This window comes from Stegodyphus dumicola, chromosome 5 (assembly GCF_044657685.1).
Source record: "Stegodyphus dumicola isolate Sdum_Otavi_A_Nest chromosome 5, ASM4465768v1".
In the NCBI taxonomy this organism is placed as follows: Eukaryota; Metazoa; Arthropoda; class Arachnida; order Araneae; family Eresidae; genus Stegodyphus; species Stegodyphus dumicola.
In genome coordinates, this window is record NC_140772.1 from 105,877,892 (window position 1) to 105,901,177 (window position 23,286).

General features: G+C 32.6%; 1 protein-coding gene across 7 annotated transcripts in view; it reads right to left on the bottom strand.

The window, feature by feature from the left end:
- The window catches only part of LOC118188578 (SPARC-related modular calcium-binding protein 1-like), a 426,446-nt gene that overhangs the window by 18,650 nt on the left and 384,510 nt on the right, over nt 1-23,286 (bottom strand). For all 7 annotated transcript variants that reach the window (XM_085816954.1, XM_085816952.1, XM_035359050.2 and 4 more), the window contains 2 exons: nt 11,524-11,617; nt 4,673-4,742 (listed from right to left, as the gene is read on the bottom strand). In XM_085816954.1, the coding sequence (XP_085673080.1) occupies nt 4,673-4,742; nt 11,524-11,617 (164 nt within the window). The remainder of the gene's footprint in view (nt 1-4,672; nt 4,743-11,523; nt 11,618-23,286) is intronic.

The following is a 23,286-nucleotide window of genomic DNA, read 5'->3' on the forward strand; positions in this document are numbered from 1 at the left end:
TGTATTTTTCATTCCATTTCATTCATCATTCATATAAACATAATTTTCGCACGGCATTGTGTGCATTATCCTTCTTTTGACAACGAGCCTTTGGTATAATTCACAAGATGATGTGACTACTATGATCTGATTCTATTTCGGTTGACGCGAGACTAGCAAAAACTATACTGGTATTAGTATAAAATTGTTGTTTCATCTAATTAAAAAATTTATTGAATTCTGAATTTTAAACGAGTGGTGACTAATAAACCATTTGTTTAAAAAAATTAAGAAAATTGGTTATTTATACAGAAAAGAAGCTGGCTAGTATGTAGCTGATCTTATGGAATACTTCTATGCATTTTTGTGGCTTCATGTTTGTTTTTCTTAACATGCATGACCACTTTTCGAACAGCTTATACTATATGAACTTAACCAGAGGTTTAATCTATAACTTTTCATTAATTTAAAGAACTTTTACATGAGCATTAGCAAACTTAATAATTGTGGAATTCAACTTTTAACGCAAAAAAAGAAGTATTATATAAAATGCAGTTACTTCAATGAGTTTTAGATAAAAGTGACCTAATAAAATAAACCTTTGGATAGTGGCTGTTCATTAATATATGAACGACTAATTGAAGTAATTACTGTTACATTAAAAGTAAAAAAATATGGTATATAAGGCAGAACTAAAACATTTAAAAAAATTGCTGTTGTTTATTAACTTAAAAATAACTGCTTTTTTAAGTGCGATATTTAATTTAGTAATGCTGTAAATCCTACATATATTTAAAAAAAATATACTTACATATTGCATTATTTAAACCATTTAAGGGAAGTTCATTTAAGAAAGCATTTAAGGGAAGTTCATTAAAGGAAGCATTTAAGGGAAGTTCATCATGCAAAAACATATATGGTATTCTACCCCATGAAAAATTTACTCTCCAAAATACATGCAATTAAGGATTTTTTAATTAACATTCAACAAAATTCATAAATAAATTAAATTAGACATACACAGCGTTAAATATATACAACGATCCTTTCCTGGGATATCCTATTCCTATCTTCCAAACGATTCTTTTCTACGATATTCTGACAAAAATTAATGTTATGCTTTTGAATAAATAGTTCAATGACGGCTAGAAATTCATCGAATGGATGAGGTGTCATGCGAAAGTAATCAAAAGAAATTTCGTTTCGTTCAAGCGCATTTCTTAAATTTAATTATTTGCATCTTTTTGCTGCAGTCATTTCTCACATATTAATATAAAGCACTAATTATCGTTTTCTTACACAGAGCAGGAAGTAAAATAAGTTTTAATCGAGCAGAAATTAAATCCATTTTAATTTAAAAATGTAATCGTAAAAATTCAAAATACCACAGAAAAATTTCACGTTTTTCGCCAAGTTTCCGATATGAAGAACCATCTATTGCGAGCATATGACAACCTTTAAAACGAAAGTTGCCGCTCTGGTGTGAACTGACGGACGCGGAAACAGTTTTTTTTCGCGTTGCCGCTTTTCGCTCCAACGTACCAGTGTGAACGCAGCTTAAGCGGCCTATCCGCTCAACCAATCGAAATGAAATTTCAAACACAATTATTTTAAATCATGTGCTCGAAATTGTGATGAATTTAAACGATACAGGTATCAGGGTTACAGTTACATTGAAAAAAAAAATGACGTTCACAGTGAAAAAATGACGAAAAAATGTTTGAATGGCAATACCCATTTTTCCTGCGCAAAATTGATCAGCATTGAAAAACTATAAATGCGATGGAAGAATACGCATATGATGAAACTGCGGGCGTAAAACATTTGCAAAGAAAATTGTTGGAATTACCAGTTTTCAACGTTCCTACCTTCGCAGACGATAGTGCATTGCATGCGGTAGATTGTTGACAGCAATGATGAATGTAACATTGCAGAAGGAATCTTCATAACTTCACGTTTTAAGCATCTTTCGATTCTGACAAATCTCATGGACCTGTTGTGTACCTCAGATTTCAGATAACCTCGGAGTCAGAAATCCATCGGACTGAGGTCGGGGGAACACGGTGGCCACGAAACTGCAAAGTTACGGGAGCTGATTCTGTCTTCAAAGTGCTGCAGTCCTTGTTGAACACAAGTCGCTTCTGTTCGACGCCATCTTGCATCCATACATGCCATTAACGACATTTCACTGCTGTAACTCTGCAACATTATTATATACCGAGCACTTGTGATAGAGCCCGTTGTCATATTTTGGAAGTAACCTCTTCGAAGAAGTACGCACCGAAAGCAAATTTGCTTGCCATGCTACACCATTCAATCACTTTAGCTTCGTGTAAAGGCGCTGTAGCCACATTGTGAGGATTTTCATCATGCCAGTAGACGCATTTCCTGGAGTTTACGCTCGCAGTTACGGAGTTCATCCGTTCATAACATCCACAAAGGCCACTTGCTATCTTTATCATATATTATGAAAAAAGAATTTTCAAAGTTGGCAAGCCGTTGCTTGTCTCAGCGACCGTAAGAGGGTAGAAAAAAGTTCGGTCAACCCTGTTTTATTGAAGTACTTCATACCTGAACAAAAGTTTGCCGTGGCCAGCTTCGATAGCTACAAGACGGATATTCTGGCCCTGAAAAGTTAGTCTTTGCCGTTGTGAGTTTTGTAAGTGGTGGACACGAGTTTAATAAAAGGCGGTTCCTCCATCACTTATCACTTATGGATTAGTGTATGATTGGTTCCAGGAAATTTGAACGTACACGCGGCTGATTTAATTAACTGGTGAGTTTAATAAGCGGCGGGTATTGTTGTCACTATCTGTTATTAACTTGGTCTATTCTAAGATCTCTATAAAAATTTAAATTCATAACAATATTTAAAATTTTAAATAAGAAAGCAAAAGTTGAATTGAAATTTTTCCCTTCAAAAGAAATGAGTTATTATGGAATGACGCTGATAATTTTTAACATTTAGTATATGTATAAAAACGTGGTTTCTTATTAAAATATAATATTTTATTCCTGGTACTAACTTTACATTTTTAAATACAAGAATTTAAAAATATACGGTACCTATTTTAAATGTTATTGGATTTGGTGAACTCATTGAAAGTGAAGTTATAGAACACATGCTCTCAGGGGCGTAGCTAGAGGGGGGCATCTGTCCCCGGGCGCAGAATCCAAGGGGCGCCAAACTGATGTTACGACATTTTAAAATTAAATGTTTTCCATACTTGGCAAGTAGTAGGGGAAGCGAAATCTTCAGTTGTCCCTGGGCGCTGAAAACCCTAGCTACGACTCTGCATGCTCTATTTGCCTTCTTAATGATAGGCGATACATGAAACAGAAAACCTTAGCCTAAAATGTTTTTAAATTCAAATGCATCTATAAACATTTTCTCATAGATTAATTCTTTTCTGAATTCATTTTACCATAGCAGGAGCTTTGGAGCTTCCCTTTAACAAAGGATTTTACAGAAGAAAGAAACTTCAAAAAAGTCAAGCATAATTTCTCAGGATTAATGTAGTAGGATAGCTTTCTGAAATCGTTTTATGATTCAAATGCGGATTTACATAGTTACCTTCATGCACGAGATCAAAACAACTCGAACTCTGACACTGAAGTTGTCAAGAAAGCACTTAAGAAGTTTTTCAAGGTCTCATCGAAACAGGTACGAAAAGTCAAACAACTTTTAGGACTTAGCATTTTTTTTTTTTTTTTTTTTTTTTTTTCTGGAAAAAAAAGGAGGCAAAGTTCAGCAGTCTTGTCAGAAGATTTGGGGAAAAAAGAAAAGAAATTTGATAGGAAGTCAGAAAAGAATCTTTTATGATGGGATTAAATAATATTTCACGGAAAATAAAAAAACTGCGTTTTCCTTTTAAAGTGCTTCAGCTGAAGTGAGGCATTTTAACGTTTTTTCCCTACTTCAAAATAAACTTTACAGGGTTGATGATATACTTGTCATCAGCTTATCTTAAAATAAATTCATTGACGTTTTTCATTTTTTTTATCTTCTTTTATTTTTATCCAATACAGCTTAGTGCAGTATTGTACTTCTAACTTCCCTAGTTATGAAGTCGTTGCTTTTCTTCTTTTTTTATACTTCTAAAGAGCTACAGGCGAAGGTGAGACATTCTCTCAGTAAAGAATCTCTCTAATGTTTTGGAATATATATATTTTCTTTTCATAAATATCTTTTATACCAGTAAATTTTTAATTTAGAACTGACTAATTTTTAATTTAATTTTGAAACAAAACTAAGACATTACTTATTTTATACCTTGTGACATCTAATTATTTAAAAACACAAATTTACTTATATCATTTTACAGTGCAGTAGACCATCTGAAGTTTAGAAAAAAACTCCATTTTGGATTTCAGATAGGTACTTCATCACCTGACAAATTATTCGGGTGATCTCAGAACAGATTTTAAACTGAAGAATAAGATTACATTGAGGATTAGAGAACAATCATTTTCACCAAAACGAATTTTACGATACATTTGGAATTGACACAAGTATCCAAAGTTACCACATACAGTTAAGCAATAAAATTAATCGATAAATACCAGAAATAAAGAAAAATAGACAACAACAATACAAAGTGTTTTCCTCTTTTCCAAAAATTATAAAATAAATTGGAATGGATTTTCGGATACTTCGAAAAATGCCAGAATATACAGTTACAAGAACACTTACCGAATTATTATTAACATCTATGGATGAAAACTTCCACCTTGCAGCTTTTTCTGCGGTTGGAGTATCGATACTGAAAGAAAAAAAATGCAGATATTAGAATTTAAAAAAATTGACTTCGCTACATTCATCTTACGATATATCTTCAAGTTCTCCACCTGTAGCTACGAAGGTTTGATATAAAATCGTAACAACGCATTATACTTTCCACTATGGAACTATAAAAATGGAACTTCGGATAGTTTTGTTGTTACGATTAATGATTTCCTGACAATCATAAGATCTCAGGAAATACTTTAAATTATTGCAAAGAAGTGCAGAATAAACTTCTGTTATAGTCTACATGTTTAATACCCATTTTGAAATATTCAAAGAACGTAGGTGAGTTCTCAGAAGAGCAAAGTGAGTACTTCCATCTGCCGGACTTTAAACATGAACAAAAAAATAAAACATTAGGGGCTAATCTTTTGATGTAAATAGAAGGAAGTATAAACTTAAAATTAAAAAAAAAATTAAGAAAATTCCTCGCTACAAAAATATTAATGGTAACAGTTTTATTCGTCGCTGTCAATATACAAGTTCATTTGTCAATATACTAAATTTTATTTCTATTTACATCAATATATTTATCGTAAGTTACTTGATTTTTTTTCCACTGAAAGTTACCTAAAGTAAGGTTGTAGTTAGTTTCTCACCGTTTTAGTGAAATTTTTATATTATCTAACTTTTAGTCCTTAAAAATGTCAAGACAAATTCAAGACAAAAAAAAAAAAAAAAAAAAAAAAAAAAAGAGTAAGTAAGAAAGAAAAAAAGTTCAGAGTTTGCTGAATTGAATGTTATTGAATACGATTATTCAGATAAATAGTAGTAACAATAAGGAAAATTTGGAGTTTTGTATGAAAAATTTCACTATAAAATTTTGAATGGTCTAAAACATCAAAAAATTAGTTCCGTTACTTTTTTTCCTTCTACTGCTCATGTTGGAACTTATGCTTTATAAATAAGGAGCATTACTGCACGCTACATTATGCTTAGTATGATGTACAGTTATTCTTCGTCTCAAAAGAAGTGATTTTATAATTAACATTTTGTTTAGTTTACCCTCAAAATGCAAATGAGTTTCCAAATTAACAAAGCGTTGTATATCGTCAGCAGTCCCCTCTGATCTTTTAAATGCGTTAAGAAAACACTGTCGATGTTTTATTTAAAATAGACCTCTTACTTTTAAAAAGTCTTCTCCCCGCAGAGTTCGTGTAAAGAACAAAACAGCTGCTGAGGAAATAGTTATTTATTGATTTTTCAACACCAACCCTCTTAAAAGGAGAAAAATGCTTCTTAAATTCTGTATCACATAAGATCTTATAAACTACCATTTCGTCATCAAACTCCCCCCCCCAAAAAAAAAAACACTCGGGAAAGATCTTGTGCATAGATAATTCCTCTCCAAATAGCAAAAACAGAATAAAAAATTTTAGATTATTTTTGCTGATTATTAGACATTGATCCTCACAGAAGGCGAGCAACACATAAGTGATGCTGTAGCAAAAACTTTATTCATCATTTTGGTTCTAGAATCTCTAGAAAAGAAAAAGAGAATATTTAGTTTGTTTAAAATTTTATGTTTTTGAGAAAACAGAGTAACGTTGTTCTTCTGATTATTAAATTTCTCCTTAGATCTGTCCCATCCCAAAATAAATAAATAAACTAGCAATTTGGATCTGCAGCATCCAGTTTAGCACTTGAAATTGATTTCGATTAACTTCTAGTTCATGATAAAACATGGGAGCAGTTTTTAGCCTTACCGAAGAGTCAAAAATGAGGGAATGGAGAATAAAACTTAAGAAGCATTAAGTGATGAAATTCTTTCGCTAATAGAAATTTAGCTTTTGCATAACAGTAAGGAACAGGTATTAAGAATTAAACATAAAGCTATAATTATATTTTTTATACAGAAATTTAGTTTAAAGTTTAAATGCAGGAGCCATATATGGACAATTTTTATCACTGTCAGTAACATTTTGGAAGAAAAATATAGAAACGAATGATAAAAAGGAAGAACATACGATCGATCATAATCGGGAGACTGTTAGTTTAAAATCATATTAATTCTGTATAAAAAAACCTTTTCTTGCAAAGAAACTTGATAAAAGTGGCAGCGTCAGAAAGTAATTTTAAACGACTCTTGACACAAATTACAAATAATTTTAAACGGCTTTTGACACAAAATCACATTCATTTGTGATTAAAATTAACATTAGACAGAGATCTGAGAATCTTGAAGTTATTTCAAAAGATACACGATTTTCAATTCATTTCTTGCCAATTCTCAGAAATACCAGTCTATGTGGCTAAAATCCTTAATTTATCTTCCGAGTTAAAATAATAGACTGCTTAACCTAAGCAGTTTAAAAGCAACAAAGTGCATCTTACTTTTAATATCTGTAACTGATATGACTCCTAATATATAGATTTGATGCACACTGTTAGCCATTAAAATTGAAATAGTAACAAAGGTAACACAACTAAGTTTATTTTGAAGATTCCTAATTAAAAAAAAAAGATGCGAAATCCTAAAATTTCAAGCACATTATAGAAACAAAATGCGTTATGTTTTGTACCGAATGTAGCCACTATACTTAACAACAACCGCTGCTATACAAGATTCAGAGAGGCGAAAATAATATGGTTGACATTCTAAGATATTGTTTTCCAAGTAACTGTAACTCGTAACCAGAGTTCATCTACAGAAACAACTAATGGTTCTCATCGTGACAATGCGTGTGACAGGGAGACCATGAGTATTAAGTCTGGAAAAAGTCTGGCAAATGCTCCAGCCAAGACCATAGTAGAAAACTTTTGTGCGTCAAGTAGCTTTAGTTAGCTAGGTTCAGGGATATACCTCAGTTATCTGTGGTACTGGCCTAGCTTCTACCTGTACCCTTGTATTGAGTAAGTGTACTCGTGTATTGAGTAAGTGTACCCGTGTATTGAGTAAGTGTACCCGTGTATTGAGTAAGTGCTACCCGTGTATTGAGTAAGTGCTACCCGTACCCGTGTTGAGTAAGTGTTGGACGTTGAATATGATACGATTTTGGTGGCGTACTGTCTTGCTGAAAACGGAATGTATGGGACAACTACATGCCTTAACACATCTATAATCCAGAATACTCATCAGGCATTAGCAGCATTTGTATCTAATCGCACCTCATACCATAAATCTTGGTACTGGGCCAATATGACAAAGCAAAAGGCAAGATTCCAACGAGCGCTCTCCATGGTGGAGTCATACGCTCTCACGTCCATCATGAAGGCAAGACAGGATGAAGATGGTGATACCAAACCAAGTTCAGCTAATTACCATCTTTATTTCCAGGCACATTAGAATAATTATTCTTAGAGAATATATTTTTTAATCATAAAATATTATAATAATTTCTTATATACACAGATTAACGGCGCGATATCATTTTAGACGGACAAGTAAAGCAGCGTACATCTTGGCGTGGCAGAAGCTAGGAGAAAATAATGACGCAGTTTATTTGCCAGCGGCATTTATACTAAGTACATGCAGAACATACTCTAAGCCATGATTGGTTAATTTGAGGTTGTTATATAATCATTGAAAGATCTCGAATTTTGGAGAACACATGAATTTAAGGGGAGAGCGCGAAATCTAGAATATAAATTTTGAGTTGGCCAATTATTTTTAAAGCAGCTATCGTATTTTGTAATATCTTAAGCAAAATGTATAATAATGCCTATATATATCAAATGCTGTATGATCTTAAATTCATTTAGTGCGAAAACAAGTTACTACTACTTGCGCAATTGCTGCAAAGTAAGTTAAGAATAATTTATTTACAAATAATATTGATTAATTGATTATATTATCTCCTAAGTTTAATTAAAGTAGAATTATCTTAAAAGAGTGAATCCATACTAGTAAGTTATATTTTGAAAGATGCTTTGAAGTAACTTGAAAGTAAAATGTTAATAATGTTTTAACGGGGACTGGAATTAAATCATCATGAAGAACAAATATACACGCTTAAACCTTATTATATTAGCTATTTTATTCTTAGCCATATCGTAAGGCGTAAAAAATAAAACTAACGTTTTAACACCCAAAGTTCACAAAAAATAATAATATTCATTTTATATTTCATTTCTATTTAAATAAAACGATAAACGACAACATACATGTAAGGTTTCGAAGTGAAATTCTAAAAAACGAATTACATTTTATATTATTTACCGCAAGACTATGAAGCCTGCCACTCTTTTAAAGTCAACAGCCATAAATTCGATTGTGTCCTTTCCTTGCTTTGTATGAGAATTTAATGGTTATTATCACAGCAGCTTCCAGTATATTGTCCTACTATAATTTCAGCTAGTGAGGATTAAGTAGTATATTTCATACTGAACAGTTTTGTACACTTTCGTATCCACGAGGTAGAGAACGAGTTCATTAACACATTAAGCAAGTCTCGATTGACGTTAAAGTGACGTCACGTTGATATAAAACAGAGATTAAATTTCAGCGATATGTGCAGGTGAAAATTCCGTTGTCCCATGAATCATTTCTCGAATTCCTCTGTTCCTTCCAGTGTCATCCCTTTAATCATGTTTTAAGACAGACTGATAGAGTTTTGGCGCCACATTACAGTCAGATGTAATTATTTCATCTGTATATTTCAAATACAGTGAAATAAAAAAATTAAAGGACAATTAATAAAAAAAAAATTATCTGAAAGCTTTCAGATTTTATATTATGTCCAAAGGGGCCTTTTTCAACGTCTTGTAGCTTTATTTATTAAATATGTTCTTCGCACATAAACCATAAAATTTAATTCAACAGCAATATTAGAAATTAATTTAAAAAGAGCCCATCTTTAGAATTCCCGATACTCTTCAACTTAAAAACTGATGTTCATAAGGGTGCAAACACCTTTATGCATGCCCGAATACCTCGGGAAAGTTTATGTTTGGGCAAACAGTGGTGGAAGTGTGTGCCATTTAACTTGTAATGCCATATAAATAATAGTAAGTAAAAGAGTAAATTGAACGTGCAATTTTTACATTAAAAATATTACAATTTTACATGCAATTTTCTCTAGTATACTTCAGGATAAATATTACATTTCGTTAGAATTGGCAATAAAAAAATACTAATATGTCAATTTAGTCACAATTCTGCACATTATTCTCTCTTCATTCATTAAATCATAATACAGAATTATTATAAATGATTCGTCGATTTTTCAGGTCCGCAGGAATTAATATTCATGCAACGAAAGAAAATATCTCAAATTTTTAAATTAGCGCGGGAGGATTTTATTGGGGCAACTCATATAGCAGATAGGAATTCCATTTTCAAAACGGAAAATTTGCAGCAGAAAGCATTTATCATTTTAGAATACACGAAGTGTTGTTACTGGGAAAAGTGCATTTTGAAGATAAAACTACATAGATCTTCTAAACAACCAAAATATTCTTAAGAAAACAGGTTGCCATCTCACATTTACAGTAAGATATGTCTCCAAGAGAATGACGAGCTCTCGCATCCCTGAATTGGTCGGCACCGCCCAATTCAGGCTGACTCAGCATTTCCGAGGGCAACTAAAGTCTCCCGCTATTATATTTTCCTTAAAGGTATGTTAAAGGCAGTATTTATGCACTCGCACTGCCAGCAGTAGTAGAGGAGCTCTACGACTGCATTACAACTTCTGGTAATTATCACTGGGAGATACTACGTACTATAACGCGTATAGACAAAACTGCAGTATCGTTTGAAAGTGTGTCGTGTAACAAGAGGCACACACGTAAAAAATTTATAGTGTTATGACTAAAATTTGAAATAGTTTTTCTTCATTTTATGTAATACTAATTTTTTTTTTTTTTTTAAATTTGCAATGCTTTAAGAAATACACCGTTTTGAAAACTGCTGGATCACTTGTAATAAAATTGAATAGAATATTTCGTGTGTTTCTGTTATTAAGTAAACACGTATAGTTATGACAGCAATACATGAGATATGTTATATCAAAAATGAATCTGAAGAGGAAAAATATTACCCATTGATGAAAACCCATATTGTGAATAATTTTCATTTTATTTATATTAAGAAGATAATAATTCTACAGTAAAATGATTATTAGTTTGGTTTGATTTATTTGATTATGGAAAAGCACTCGAAGGTTATCTGCCCGAGGGGAGGCCTTCGTAAAGAACTACTGGGGAACTGGCTCGTAATACATGTTACACATTGGTAAAAACACGAAAACGTCCATGTAGTAGCCAGCGCGTTAACTGAGACTCAAACCCCGGACGGAACTATCTCTGTTCAGCGACTTTACCGCTCCGCCGCTGTAAAATGATTATTAAATTACTCACATTAATTTTACTTGATATCACAAGGTAAATGAAATTTACAGCAATAAAAACATTAATGAAAGTGGAGTTTCTCTTTTGAGGAGTAGTTATCGGAAGGAAAAATAAAATTTTAATTTTTTCTCATTAATTGGTTCGCAAATGATTAAATTTAAATGAAATAACTGCTTTTTAAATCATTGAAATGCATTTTATTAATATTTTAGAAAGTCATTTAGCAATCTCGTAACCCTCCCCACCATGACTATTTCTTATTCAATTGTTTTTTTATTCTTTCAAACAATTATGTTTTCATTCTTCTAAGCTTATTACTGCATGTTGTTTTCTGTGATTAAGATTCGTTGTTTTGTTGGTTGTTTCTTATTCGTTTTTTGTTGTTTCATTTCGGTTTTCATTTCATTTCGGTTTGTTTCTTATTCGTTTTGTTGGCAGAAACAAGTACACTAATATATATATATATTTACCTGAGTGATCTATTTTTAGCATCTTCAATCATTTCTTTAATAAAAGATTGCACCAATTCATCTAAAAACTCTTGCTTCTTGTGCAGAGAGCAACCTTGAAAAATAAAAGCAAAATTTAATTAGACAAAAGAAAATTAAATAAAAAACTATTTAAATTACCAATGTTATCAAAAGCAAATACGCTGAGAAAAGTTCAAAGTTATAGTATATAGATGTGCATGAATTGAGAAACGCTCTTAATGAGTATCCACTGAATTAGGATACAAGTTTATTAAGATATCTTATTTAAAATAATATGCGAAAATATGTCCTTTCATTTTCTAATGGTCATTTTCTTCTTTGAATGCGAAATGAGCAGCTTCTTATATAGCCAATTAGTTTAATTAGTTGTCTTCATCAAAGTATCCACTGACACGACGATCGTTTCCTTCTGACTCAACCAATCGAGCAGATTGAGTCCGACAGGAGTGAATAAAATTTTTCTTTTCGTTCTAAGACTGAAATCAAATACTGCATTAGGACGAGTTTGTCATCATTCTTGATAATAATTCTTGTCATAAATTTTTATTAGCTTCATAGATAATGTTTCATCTGTGACATATTCATTTCAGGAGAAAATGTTAAAAACGAAGAAATTTTATCATCAATTACTAAACTATAGCATGGCCAACTCCTGATTATCCGGGAACGTATTAAATGGGTGCGTATTAATCGATCATGTCTGAAGCTTGTATAATGAGAAATGATAGAAAAATTATTATCAAATGCCATCAGTGTAAAACAAAAAGTCTACTAAAAATACAGAAAAAAAACTCAGAATAACAGCAGTGATAAGATGATATCACAGTATTTGAGAGATGTGGTTATTCACAACAATATGTAATTTCATTATACATAATCTGAAACATTAAAATTTTGACTGTGAATTTTGACTGTGTTTTGACTGTTATTTTGATTGTCATTCGTTAAAAGTAAATTAAAACTCAGTCGCAAAATTAAATCAAGTGCACAGCCATTAATCTTCTGTTTGGTATTGGATCCTATCAAAATACAAGGTAAAGTAAACAAAACATCCTTCTTCCAGCTTTGAAATATGTTTTCTTTGTTTCAAATACTCATACAATTCCCATAACCCAACGAACTTATTCTCCAGAATCAACTATTTGAAAATATTAGGTAAATAGTTAATAATATTTTTCTATTAATCATAATACGGGATATTCCACTTTCTTGTACCTTTTTTAACTTTCTTAGGATTAACTCTAGACGTCGTCCTCGGTACATCCCATCCACTGTATTAGCAAAATGAACAAAATAAAAACAAAATATTACCTTAAGCGTTATTAATACTATAGTATTACTTACGATAATAGTATAGGCATTCATCAAAATTAGGCAGATTTGAGTTTCCTATAAGTATCAGAAAATCTTAGGTAAAAAATTAAATCTCCTCAAAGCATTTTACTTTCAACAAATTCTGTAAACTTGCGATGATTATAATGATTTGAATTCAAATCTTATTCTTGCCAAGATGCTTTAAAAGTATTCGCAGCTTTTGAACATTTTTCTTTCCATCACTAATAGAGCTATTTTGCTTCTTTTATATTAGTTATGAATTTATAGTTACCATTAAAATCTAACGTTGGTCCAAGAATGTATTTTGTCTAATTTTAAAATTGTAGTTGGCATGCTTCTGTGTTACATTTCTGAGATATTTACCCTCTAAAAATGTTTTTAAATGTAAAACCTAAATTCAGCCTTAAAAACAATCGATTGAAATCAGTGTGCATAAGAGTTACAAAGCATTAAAAAATATACAAACATTATCTAAAGTTTTAATAATTTTATTATTTAATACGAAAGACTTCAAAATTGCTCAAGTAATTAGACTAAAATTATAACTCTGAAAACATGAATATTCTCTTTTACCTGGTACAGGGTGGTTATAATTAAAGTTCCACTTTGAAATAATTATAAAAAGAAAACTAATGGACCAATTGGTTATCAAACTTGGTAATCGTGTAAATGAGGTCATGGGAATTTATTTTTCGCGGAAAAGAAAAGTTCAGAAACTCACTACCAGGAGGGAAATGGCGCTGTATGCAATATTGTTAAACGAAAATAAGACATGAAGAACATCACTTTAAAATGAATTTACATTCAGATTTTTCATTTAAAAACCAAATCTATACATTCGATGCATAATTGATCCCTTTAATCTCTTCCGTCGTGTTTCTTTTAATTTAAAAGTAAAATTTTGTACTTTTTAATGTAATATTACACACTTAGATTTTACATATATTCTTAAGTGATATAGATGGTATAGTGGTTAGGGGAGCCTACTGCTGTAGCAAAGGGCCCGGGTTCGAATAACGGAGAATAGTTGCAGTGCATAAATATTTGTATTAATTTAATCTATGCATTTAAACCTATTTATATAACATCCTATCCTTTGTATTTGAATACCCAATATGCATTGTAATAGTGAGAAGTGCCGTATTGCATTAGCGGAGTATACAACGAATTGCAAATATGAAAAGCTCCTAGAGTCGTTAAGTTTTACTAAAGCAGAAGGCATGAAAAATGAGCAATGCCCTCGCTGGGACTCGAACATACGCGTTGAGTGTGCTACCGTTACACCACGATGGCATGCTGGAAGGAGAGAGAAGATTAATCTTAGTGTAAGTTAGCATGCACAGTATCTTTTTCCCCCTTTTATCTGTATAACTGCTTATACGCATTTTAAATGTGTACAGTGTTATTGTGTGCAACACGACTTTCAGTTCCCAAGATAAGTCGCTGTGGGGATTTATTTAATTTACTTAATAGTTGTTTTACGTTTAAACGACTTGTGCGTTGAGTTGCGTTCCGTGCGTTAGGTTTTCTTGCCATTAGGCTTGTTAAGGCCGAATTTTCGAGTCAGAGCCAGCTGGCGCGATATTTAACCTATGAGCCGTTAGGCTTACTTAAATTCATTTAATTTTAAGTTATTCATTACTTTTTTTAGGTAAGCCTAAAGTGTTGGCTTTTGTAAGCACGAGTTGTTGCCATCCGTGAACTTAATTTGAGTTACTAACACCATTTCCCTGATTTTGTCATATTTCAAGACTTAGGGTTATTCTCTAAACAGTCTTCTAACGTTCCAGCTGTTTTATCAACGGTGAAAAGTAAAAGAAAAGACAGAAAATATTAATAACTGAATTCTGAAATTTACTGGTCATTAAATTTTACGATAACCGTATGCATTCTCTGTAAAAATTTTAAAAAAATGTAAGTATTACATAGAAATACAAATAAAACATATTCAGATAATCTTTTAAGATTATTTTTGATTATTTTCACCACATATGTTTTCGTCAACTTATTGCATTAACAATAACTCACATATTTTTGTATAACAAAATAAGAATACGAAATATTGGCGGGGAAAAAAGGCAACTGACAACATGAAAAATCAATTCCTTCGCACACAACAAAAATTCAAGAAGGCGATAGGCAGAAACTCAGCACAACAGTGTTTTCCTGTCATCAAGAATAATTTCTTTGATATCTTATTCTTATTATTATACCATCCTGTTTGTCACTGGCATCCAGTCAGGGACAATAATCTAAATAATGCAACGTTGTCGTCGTCGCGGTCGAGTTGGGAGGGGGGGAATCAGGAGCGCGGCGCCCGACAGTCCCCTTCGATAGTGGCAGGTTGGAAATACAGAAGACGCCGAAACCAGTTCGCTCGCATTATCGAATGATATATCGCTGCTGATCAAAATAAAGCACGAATTGCCAGTTTGAATATTATCCACAAGACCGGCGCGGAAATTGGCAGAGATGTAATTTTCTTTCGTTTTTATTAACCCTTTCAGAAGCACTTAAGTTGAAATAGATATTTCTATATCAAATACATGATTATCTTTTCGTTCAGATGGTCTGTTATCTGACCGAACAAGAAACTCTTGATCTTAGTCTTTTTTCGCAGACTGTAACTATCGCGCGCTTAAGACATGAATATTATTAATAAAAATTTAATGGTTTGTAAAAAATTACAATAGTAAATTTTTAATATTAATTTTCCAAACTATATTGCATTAATTTCTTTATATTTATCAACATGCAGATAAAAAGTACTTCAGTGTCACTTTTACATTCTTGATTATTATTTCAGTCTAAAATGTTTAAAATGGACCATTTAAATGGAAACTACAAGTATTTAATGTAGAATTTTTCAGAAATAAGTAGCATCAACTTCAATTGTAGATATTGGAACTCTGCAAGTTTCGCATAATCACACAAGAATGTATGAAGAACGTAAGAAAGCCTTCTTGCATTCGGCAGGTGTCATATACAACTTTCTGAATTTTCTTTTAGAATAAGTGACTTTTCATTAAATTCTTATCAAAGATTTTGTAAAGAATAATACATTGCACGTTCTTAAGTATTTTGAGTTAGTGGGATACAGATTAATCCAGAAAAATTGAGATCTTAGCTCAAAAATGAAGTATCAACTAACTCAGGGCTGTCCAAGGCCTGCGGGCCGCGTGTCATCCGCGACCTTATTTTCTGTTAATTCATTATTTGTGCTCAATCACAAACAATAAATTAAGAGAATATTATGAAATTAAAAAAACAACTGAACGTCATTCAGAGAACTGGATGTAAAAACAAACGGTCGACGAGCATTTTATTTGAAATTAAAATAAAAATCGAATATCGCCAATTCGTTATTAAGTGCGCCAAGATGGCAAACTTAAAAGTAATTCTTCAAGTTATTGCATTAAGTTGCAAAGGTACTCCGTAACAAATATGCCTTGATCCTTGGATCCAAACGAAAAATGGGTTAGGGCTCGTTTCTACGGTAATAGACAGGTGCAGACAGTTTGGCGAGAGGTATTCTTCTTGTAGACAGGCAGTAGTTAATAATTATTTGCAGTCATTTTGTTCAACTCAAAAGCCTTTTTAAGTGAAATACTCGGTGAAATATCTCTTCGCAGAAATGAAAAATAACGAACAAACCTCGAGTTTCTAATGACCTTTCGGAATCAGATTATTTAATTACACAACGTCAATAATAAATCTCAGTGCATTGTTTGTAAGTACTATCGATTCCCAAAGAATATAATATGAAACGATATTACACTACGTTACACGAGGAAATGTTTCAACAATATATAGTGAGTCAAGAAAGGCAATCATTATGGAATATAAGAAAAAAAAAAAAAAAAAAAACTAAAACGACAAACACATTTTTTCAAAGAATCTGACACTGGTAACAAGTGCAGTATTGCCGTTTCTCACGAAGTAGCGCTGGAAGTTGTTACAGCGCAAAAACCTTTTAGTGATGGAGTGTTTATTAAAAATTGTGCAATTAAAATGGCAAAACAATTCAATGAAACAAAAATTGCCGAAAAATTTGAAACAGTCTCAGTGTCGCATCAAACGTTTGCAAGATGAGTGGACCATATTAATTAATATGTATCCAAAAATTGCATGACCCGGTTAAAAAATGTAAATATTGTATTTTTCACTAGGCTTGGATGAAAGCCCTGATCTGTCTGACATTAACCAGCTTTTAATTTTTATACGAACTATTCAAAACGACTTCAGTGTAGCAAAGCAGATGCTTGATCTAATTCCTCTCCATGGTACAACCAAGGGTACGGATATTTTTGAAGCTGTAAATAGGTGATGTGAGACTACGGGGATTCGAGAAATGTTTCTGTACTGTCACTGATAGAACCAGGGCTACGATAGGAACTGAAATTGGATTTGCAAGACTCTTGAAACAAAACAACATCAACTGTCCTGTGATACACTGTATTGTTCACCAAGAGGCTCTATGTGGAAAATCCTTACGTCAAATTAATGTCATAAAAGTGGTTGTTAAAATAACTAATATTATTAGAGGGGGCAATCGTGTTTTCACTCACAGAAAGTTTCGCGATTTTTTGGCCGAAGTAGATGCCACATATGGAGACTTGTTACTTCACAGCGATATTCATTGGTTAAACGTGCCCGAAACTGTTTGCAATGATTCTTCGCTCTACGCAAGGAGATTCCTATTTTCCTTATAGATGACGTGAAGTCCGACACTACGGAACTGAAAAATCAAATGGTAGGTGCACAGGTTTTAGAAGACTTTGCATTTTTAACAGACTGAACATCTCACCTTAACGAACTGAATTTGAAGCTACAAGGAGAACAGTAGAATATTGCTAATTTATTTGGACACATAAATGGGTTTAAGAATAAAATTAAACTTTTCAAGTCTTCATTAGAAAAAAATTATTTTTCATTTTCTAAAGTTGCAAAGAGAATTTTGAGAAAGTTTCATATTTACCTCACATAAAATACATTGACATAATTGGAGAAGAATTCGAAAAGCCATTTAAGGACTTTAAAATCGTCGAAAGAGAGACTTCAGGTTTTACTCAGTCCCTTACAATTTCTGTTGAGAACGTAAGCAGAACTGGAAGAACTGAAATTGGATTGGACTTTTTCAAGTTACTGCCAGGAGACTGATACCCGAACTTGCGAATCTTGGGGCTTACACTGGGCTCAATGCTGGGAAGCAGGTATCTTTGCGAAAGCAACTTTTCCAACATGAAATTTAAGTCAAAATATATAGATGTCCCCTCTCTGATAAGTCACTTACTCAGTTTCTTCGTTTATCAACAACAAATATTAAAGTTAATATTGATGCATTAGTTGGTGAAAACCAACATCCACTAATTTCCCACTAACTTTTTTGTAATTTGATATTTTTTGAATCAATAAAAATAATAATACAAACGGTTTTTTATACCATACCTATGAAAATTCACTGATAAAGTTGGATACGAAGTATTTTATAATGCGGCCGCCCTCCAAATGCCGCATTTTTTTTAAAGTAGCCATTGGGCCACTTAAAGAGGGACAGCCCTGGCTTAAAGATATTACCCGAAACGATTGTATCTTCGCCACGGTGTGGATTGTGGGATTAATGTTTCTGGAGGGATCCCAGCTATACAGATAGATGAAGTGAGTTCACGATTATGATTCCAGAGTTATGCAGACCTGAGCTTATAAATCGTTGGTTTATGCAAGATGGTGGAAGTCTTCATTGTGCTTTCAAACTTTTGTATGAACACTTCGGACAAAATGTTATCACACTGCATTCACCTGACCTTAATACATTAGATTTCTTTTAAGTGTCACGTGAAGGATACGAATCCTAAGAATTTAGGAGAGCTGGAAACATGTACAGAGTTTAAATTCTTGTCACTCTCGCGGCATTCTCACTAGAGTGGTGTACAGTTTGCAATCTGATTTTATAAAAACCATTGAGATGAATGGCAAAGACACCGAAGTCATTAAATCGAAGACAATATTTGTGTTATAAATGGCAGTTCCTATGTATTGCAATAAGCTTAGTTTGAATTATCTATGCTTCTTTGTCCTTGTATAATAAAGCTTTCATCTTAATAAGCAGATTTCGTGCAATCCTGCAATTTGCTTTTTGAGAACATAAAAATCGAATGATTTTTTGTCAGAAACACTATAATTTCTATAAAATACATTATTTCCTACCCTTTTAAGAAATCTAGCAAATTACTTAAACATTTGTTAGTCAAGAATAGAAGTATACGTTAGCTACATATTTCCCTAAAGAAGTAGGTATACATGTTTTCTAAGTTTTATTGCAGTTCCTAATGTAACAGAACTTAGGAACTCCTCGCTTCATTACTTGGACCATAAAGGTAAAAAACAGTTTTTCACTTTTAATTTTCAAAAAGAGAAGGAATTATTTCAGATTTTACCACTGTTAGGCGATTTTCCGAAAGGAATTTAGCATACTGTTGCTTGAGGGAGAAAACTTAATGGCGGATTTTTCAAAAAATGACTGCAAGAATATGTTTTAAAATGCACCCACTGAAAAGTAAATTTTGGATATTTTGAAGTCCTTAAGAAGTATATGTTACGTACCGAAAAAACAGCATCAGAAAATAGCGAAAGTCTGTATCAAATTTAATGCAGAATTACCAAAAATTATTTCAGAAATGAAACATTAGTTTAAATACATTTTGATTTGTAATAGTATTGTATTTATTGCATTGTTCCTTGATGTAAATGATTTAAAATGTATTTTAATGCTTGATAATAATTATTATTCATAATTTTATTTCATTTCTATAAATATTTTAGTCAACTGTACAGAAAAGTGCCTATAACACCACATAACAGGTCATTACGGATTCTATGTTATTTTATCTTGGATGACTTTATAATAAGATCTGACTGTATTTCTTTTTAAATTTTTTGGAGTCAATTTATGGTTTTTAGAAAAAAAAGTTCAATGTGACGCAACAAATATTTATCTACTCTAATATTCCTGATTCTAATATTTTCACTGAAGAAGAAGTTCAAAATATTTTTTTGTTAGATTTTGCGAAGTATTTTATTAAATCTCTGATTTACTAATTCATATCAGGAACTCCGTAAGATAATATTAACCCTATTCTGAAACAATTATGTCTATCATTAAACTCAGAATTGGAGACACAAAAGCAATGTCGCGCTGTTAATTCGTTATTAAAAATTAACTTTTATTTTAAAGGTACATTACGGTTAAACATTTTCTAAAACTGACTTTAATAAAGTAACCAACGTTGATACTAACTAGATGATGCTATTTATCACAAAGCTAAATTCTAATAACACTAAAATTCTGACTGACTAAATATTTGTAAAGCTTTGACGTAATTTATCATTGATTCTTCGATCGAAGACAATCCTTTTAATCGAAACAGCAAAGAATTCAGACAGATGGTTATTTGACAGACCATAAAGTTGCGGAAAGAATTTGCAACAACCGATGAGGAAACAGCTAACATCAAGAACAGGGCAAATAACTTGTCAGAAATATGTCAGAGTTACGTGAAAAGCCTACTACGTAGGATAGGTGTTGTGATAAAGGCCAAAGTTTGAACTCGTCCCTTGTTAGAGAGCATTACTTTGACATTTCAAAGCTCTCTCCAGGAAGCTAAGCGTCCATGACAATACACTGTACGTTGCTTCAATAGGAATTCAAAAACAACAACAAATTATTCAAGGTTTCAGATTTACAATTCAAGATTAATGTTTTTAATTTAATTAATGAAAAAATAATTAATGAGACAATTTTATTAGCTCATAAATGGGTAAAAAAGAAAAATATTTTTTACGAGCATGATTTGGTCTTTATATGAAAAATTTTGAAAATTTCTATTGTATTTAAAAAAATCTTATTTCTTAACGTCAGACAGAATACTGACTACAGAAAACGCGAATGTTAAAGTTAGATAGTATTTTAATATTACCTACGTGTAACAATTTCAGTTATGTGCAACAAACGATAACCACAGATATAAATGTTTGCAATACAAGATGAAAAATGCGCTTCTAATCTATTAAATATCATACGGTATAATAGTCGCCTTTTAGAAAACAGCATATCTAGTGTAGTCTTATCAAGCTAAAAATCACAGAAACAAAAACAACCTGAAGCAAGTTCAAACGTGCACCCTAAAAAGCATACAAAAATTCAGTCTGTAAATTTCAGATTCTAATCAAAACCTCACTGGACTTCCCATATAAATTTTCGAAAAATTAAAATAAGTATTTCAAAAATTGAAAAAAATATATAGAAATCACAAGATTAGAGAAAGCTGCAATCTGATATTGGTATGCAAATTTCAGTTGAACGCTTAAACAAATTTAAGTGAGGCAGATACAACAGTTAAAGAACTAATATCGCAGAAATTTAAAATGCAGAACATACATCTTACGGCTAAAATCAGTTGTCCAAAATGGCAAAGCCAAATGGCGGGAAAAACTTGTTACAATATTATTTCACCATAAAGTAATACTCCTTGGGAATTTGTTGGATTTGCGTAATAAAAAATTGGAGACTTCCAGGGAGAACATTTTAAGGAAAATTAACTTTTATTCATGTTACTCATGAAGAAATCTCATGCTGCACTGGCGGACAAAACCAGCTGTGATCTCACTGGTATTTGAATCACCGATTTTCCATTTGCTAGTTGAATGTGCTAACCACACACCAGAGAACATAGCTGTGAGTTTATTTCACTAGATCCTTTGTTCTAGAGACTTACAAGAAATATTTCCCTCGAGTGCAAATATTTTAATTTGCCAGAACACCAAAATTCTGGATCTGAATTACACGTAAAGCACATTTTTGAGAATTAAACGTATTTTCACCGAAATTTAAAAAAAAAAAAAAAAAAAAAAAAAAAAAAAAATGCAGGTTGTTTATATTCGTAGAACATGGATTAGTTGCAAAATATTACGGCATTACGCAGTTGCTTAGGTTCGTTTTTCACTGGGTTACCAAACCCATCGATTTAGAATACTTGTCGATCAAAAAATACGCATCTGTTATACATTCCTGTGCAAAATTAAAAGAATTTGCACATTATGTCGAATTTCTCAAAACCTAATGGGTAGATTTTAATGAAATTTGGTATGAATGAACATTTATAACAGAGAAAGAGATGAACCATTCAAAAGTCATTTTATGTACGCATGATTATCAGTAAAGCTCATAGTACAGGGGTGTTCAAAATCCACGTTGTGATATTGAACTGAAAATGAGTCTAATATGGAATTTGATCCTCTCCTCACAACCAGGCTCGTCGCGCAGCGTTACAAAATCTCTATACCTCAAAGCAGTCAGGCAGCCTTTGTCAAACACATGCAGAGATGTGTGGCTATCCAACATAATGCCTGAATAAACCATTATATCGCCCCCCCACTGTAATTATCCTTTTCCCTGATAAGGAGGGATGGTATCCAGGCTATCTCCAGTCCAGGTACCTCGAGAATCAGAGTCTAGGCTGAATGTCGACTCATTAGTAGCAAGCGCGGTGTCATTTCTAAAATCCACAGTTCTATTTGGGAGAGCTTTCGATTTGTATATTCGATTCAAATCACTACTTCAATTAAGTCTTAATGACTTTTATTTACACACATCTTTTATATTACAATATATACATAATTCGAGATTAATTTCAAATCAAAAGATGGGGATTATCCCCCTTCGTATCAAATTCTATCAAGAGAAACAGAGTGAGCGACCGCTCTCTTCCAAGTTAGTGTTTCGACTTCTCGTTGCCAGTGGCAGAAGAGAAACTTTCGCTCATTTCGCGTTCGAGTTGTAACACGCGGTGCTCCATTGAAATCTGGGCCAAGGTGCCTGTACCAAATCACTGAAGGCTAAAGCCGCTGTTTTGTGTGCTGCAGTGAGCGGGGCATAAACGGCGAATCTTCTGGCATACAATCCTATCTCACGAAGGCATCGGGCAACTGTAGACCGTGAAACTCGGTTTTCAGTGGCAGCATATAGCTCAGGTGAGAGCTATGAAGCTGTAGCAGTCCTGTTTTGTTGCGCTGAAAGTGCCAAATAATGATCTTCATTCGTCATTGTGGATTTTGGTCGACCTTGTCCTGGTCTTTTTGATATGGAGCCAGTGTCATGAAACTGTTTCCACGAATTACAGACGAAATTGAGCGTACATTGATATCTGTAGCCATCCGCGCTTGGGATTGACCAGCTTCCAATCTACCGATAATTTTCCATCTCATCCGCCATAAATTTGTTTGTGGCTATTCACTTTACTTGATACTTAATAAAATTTAGTGGACTCTTGCGAGGAACACGGCAAATGTTGTGAAGGAGTACGAGCGCAGAAATCGCGGAAAACCTCTCACGCGCTTATATCTCAACTA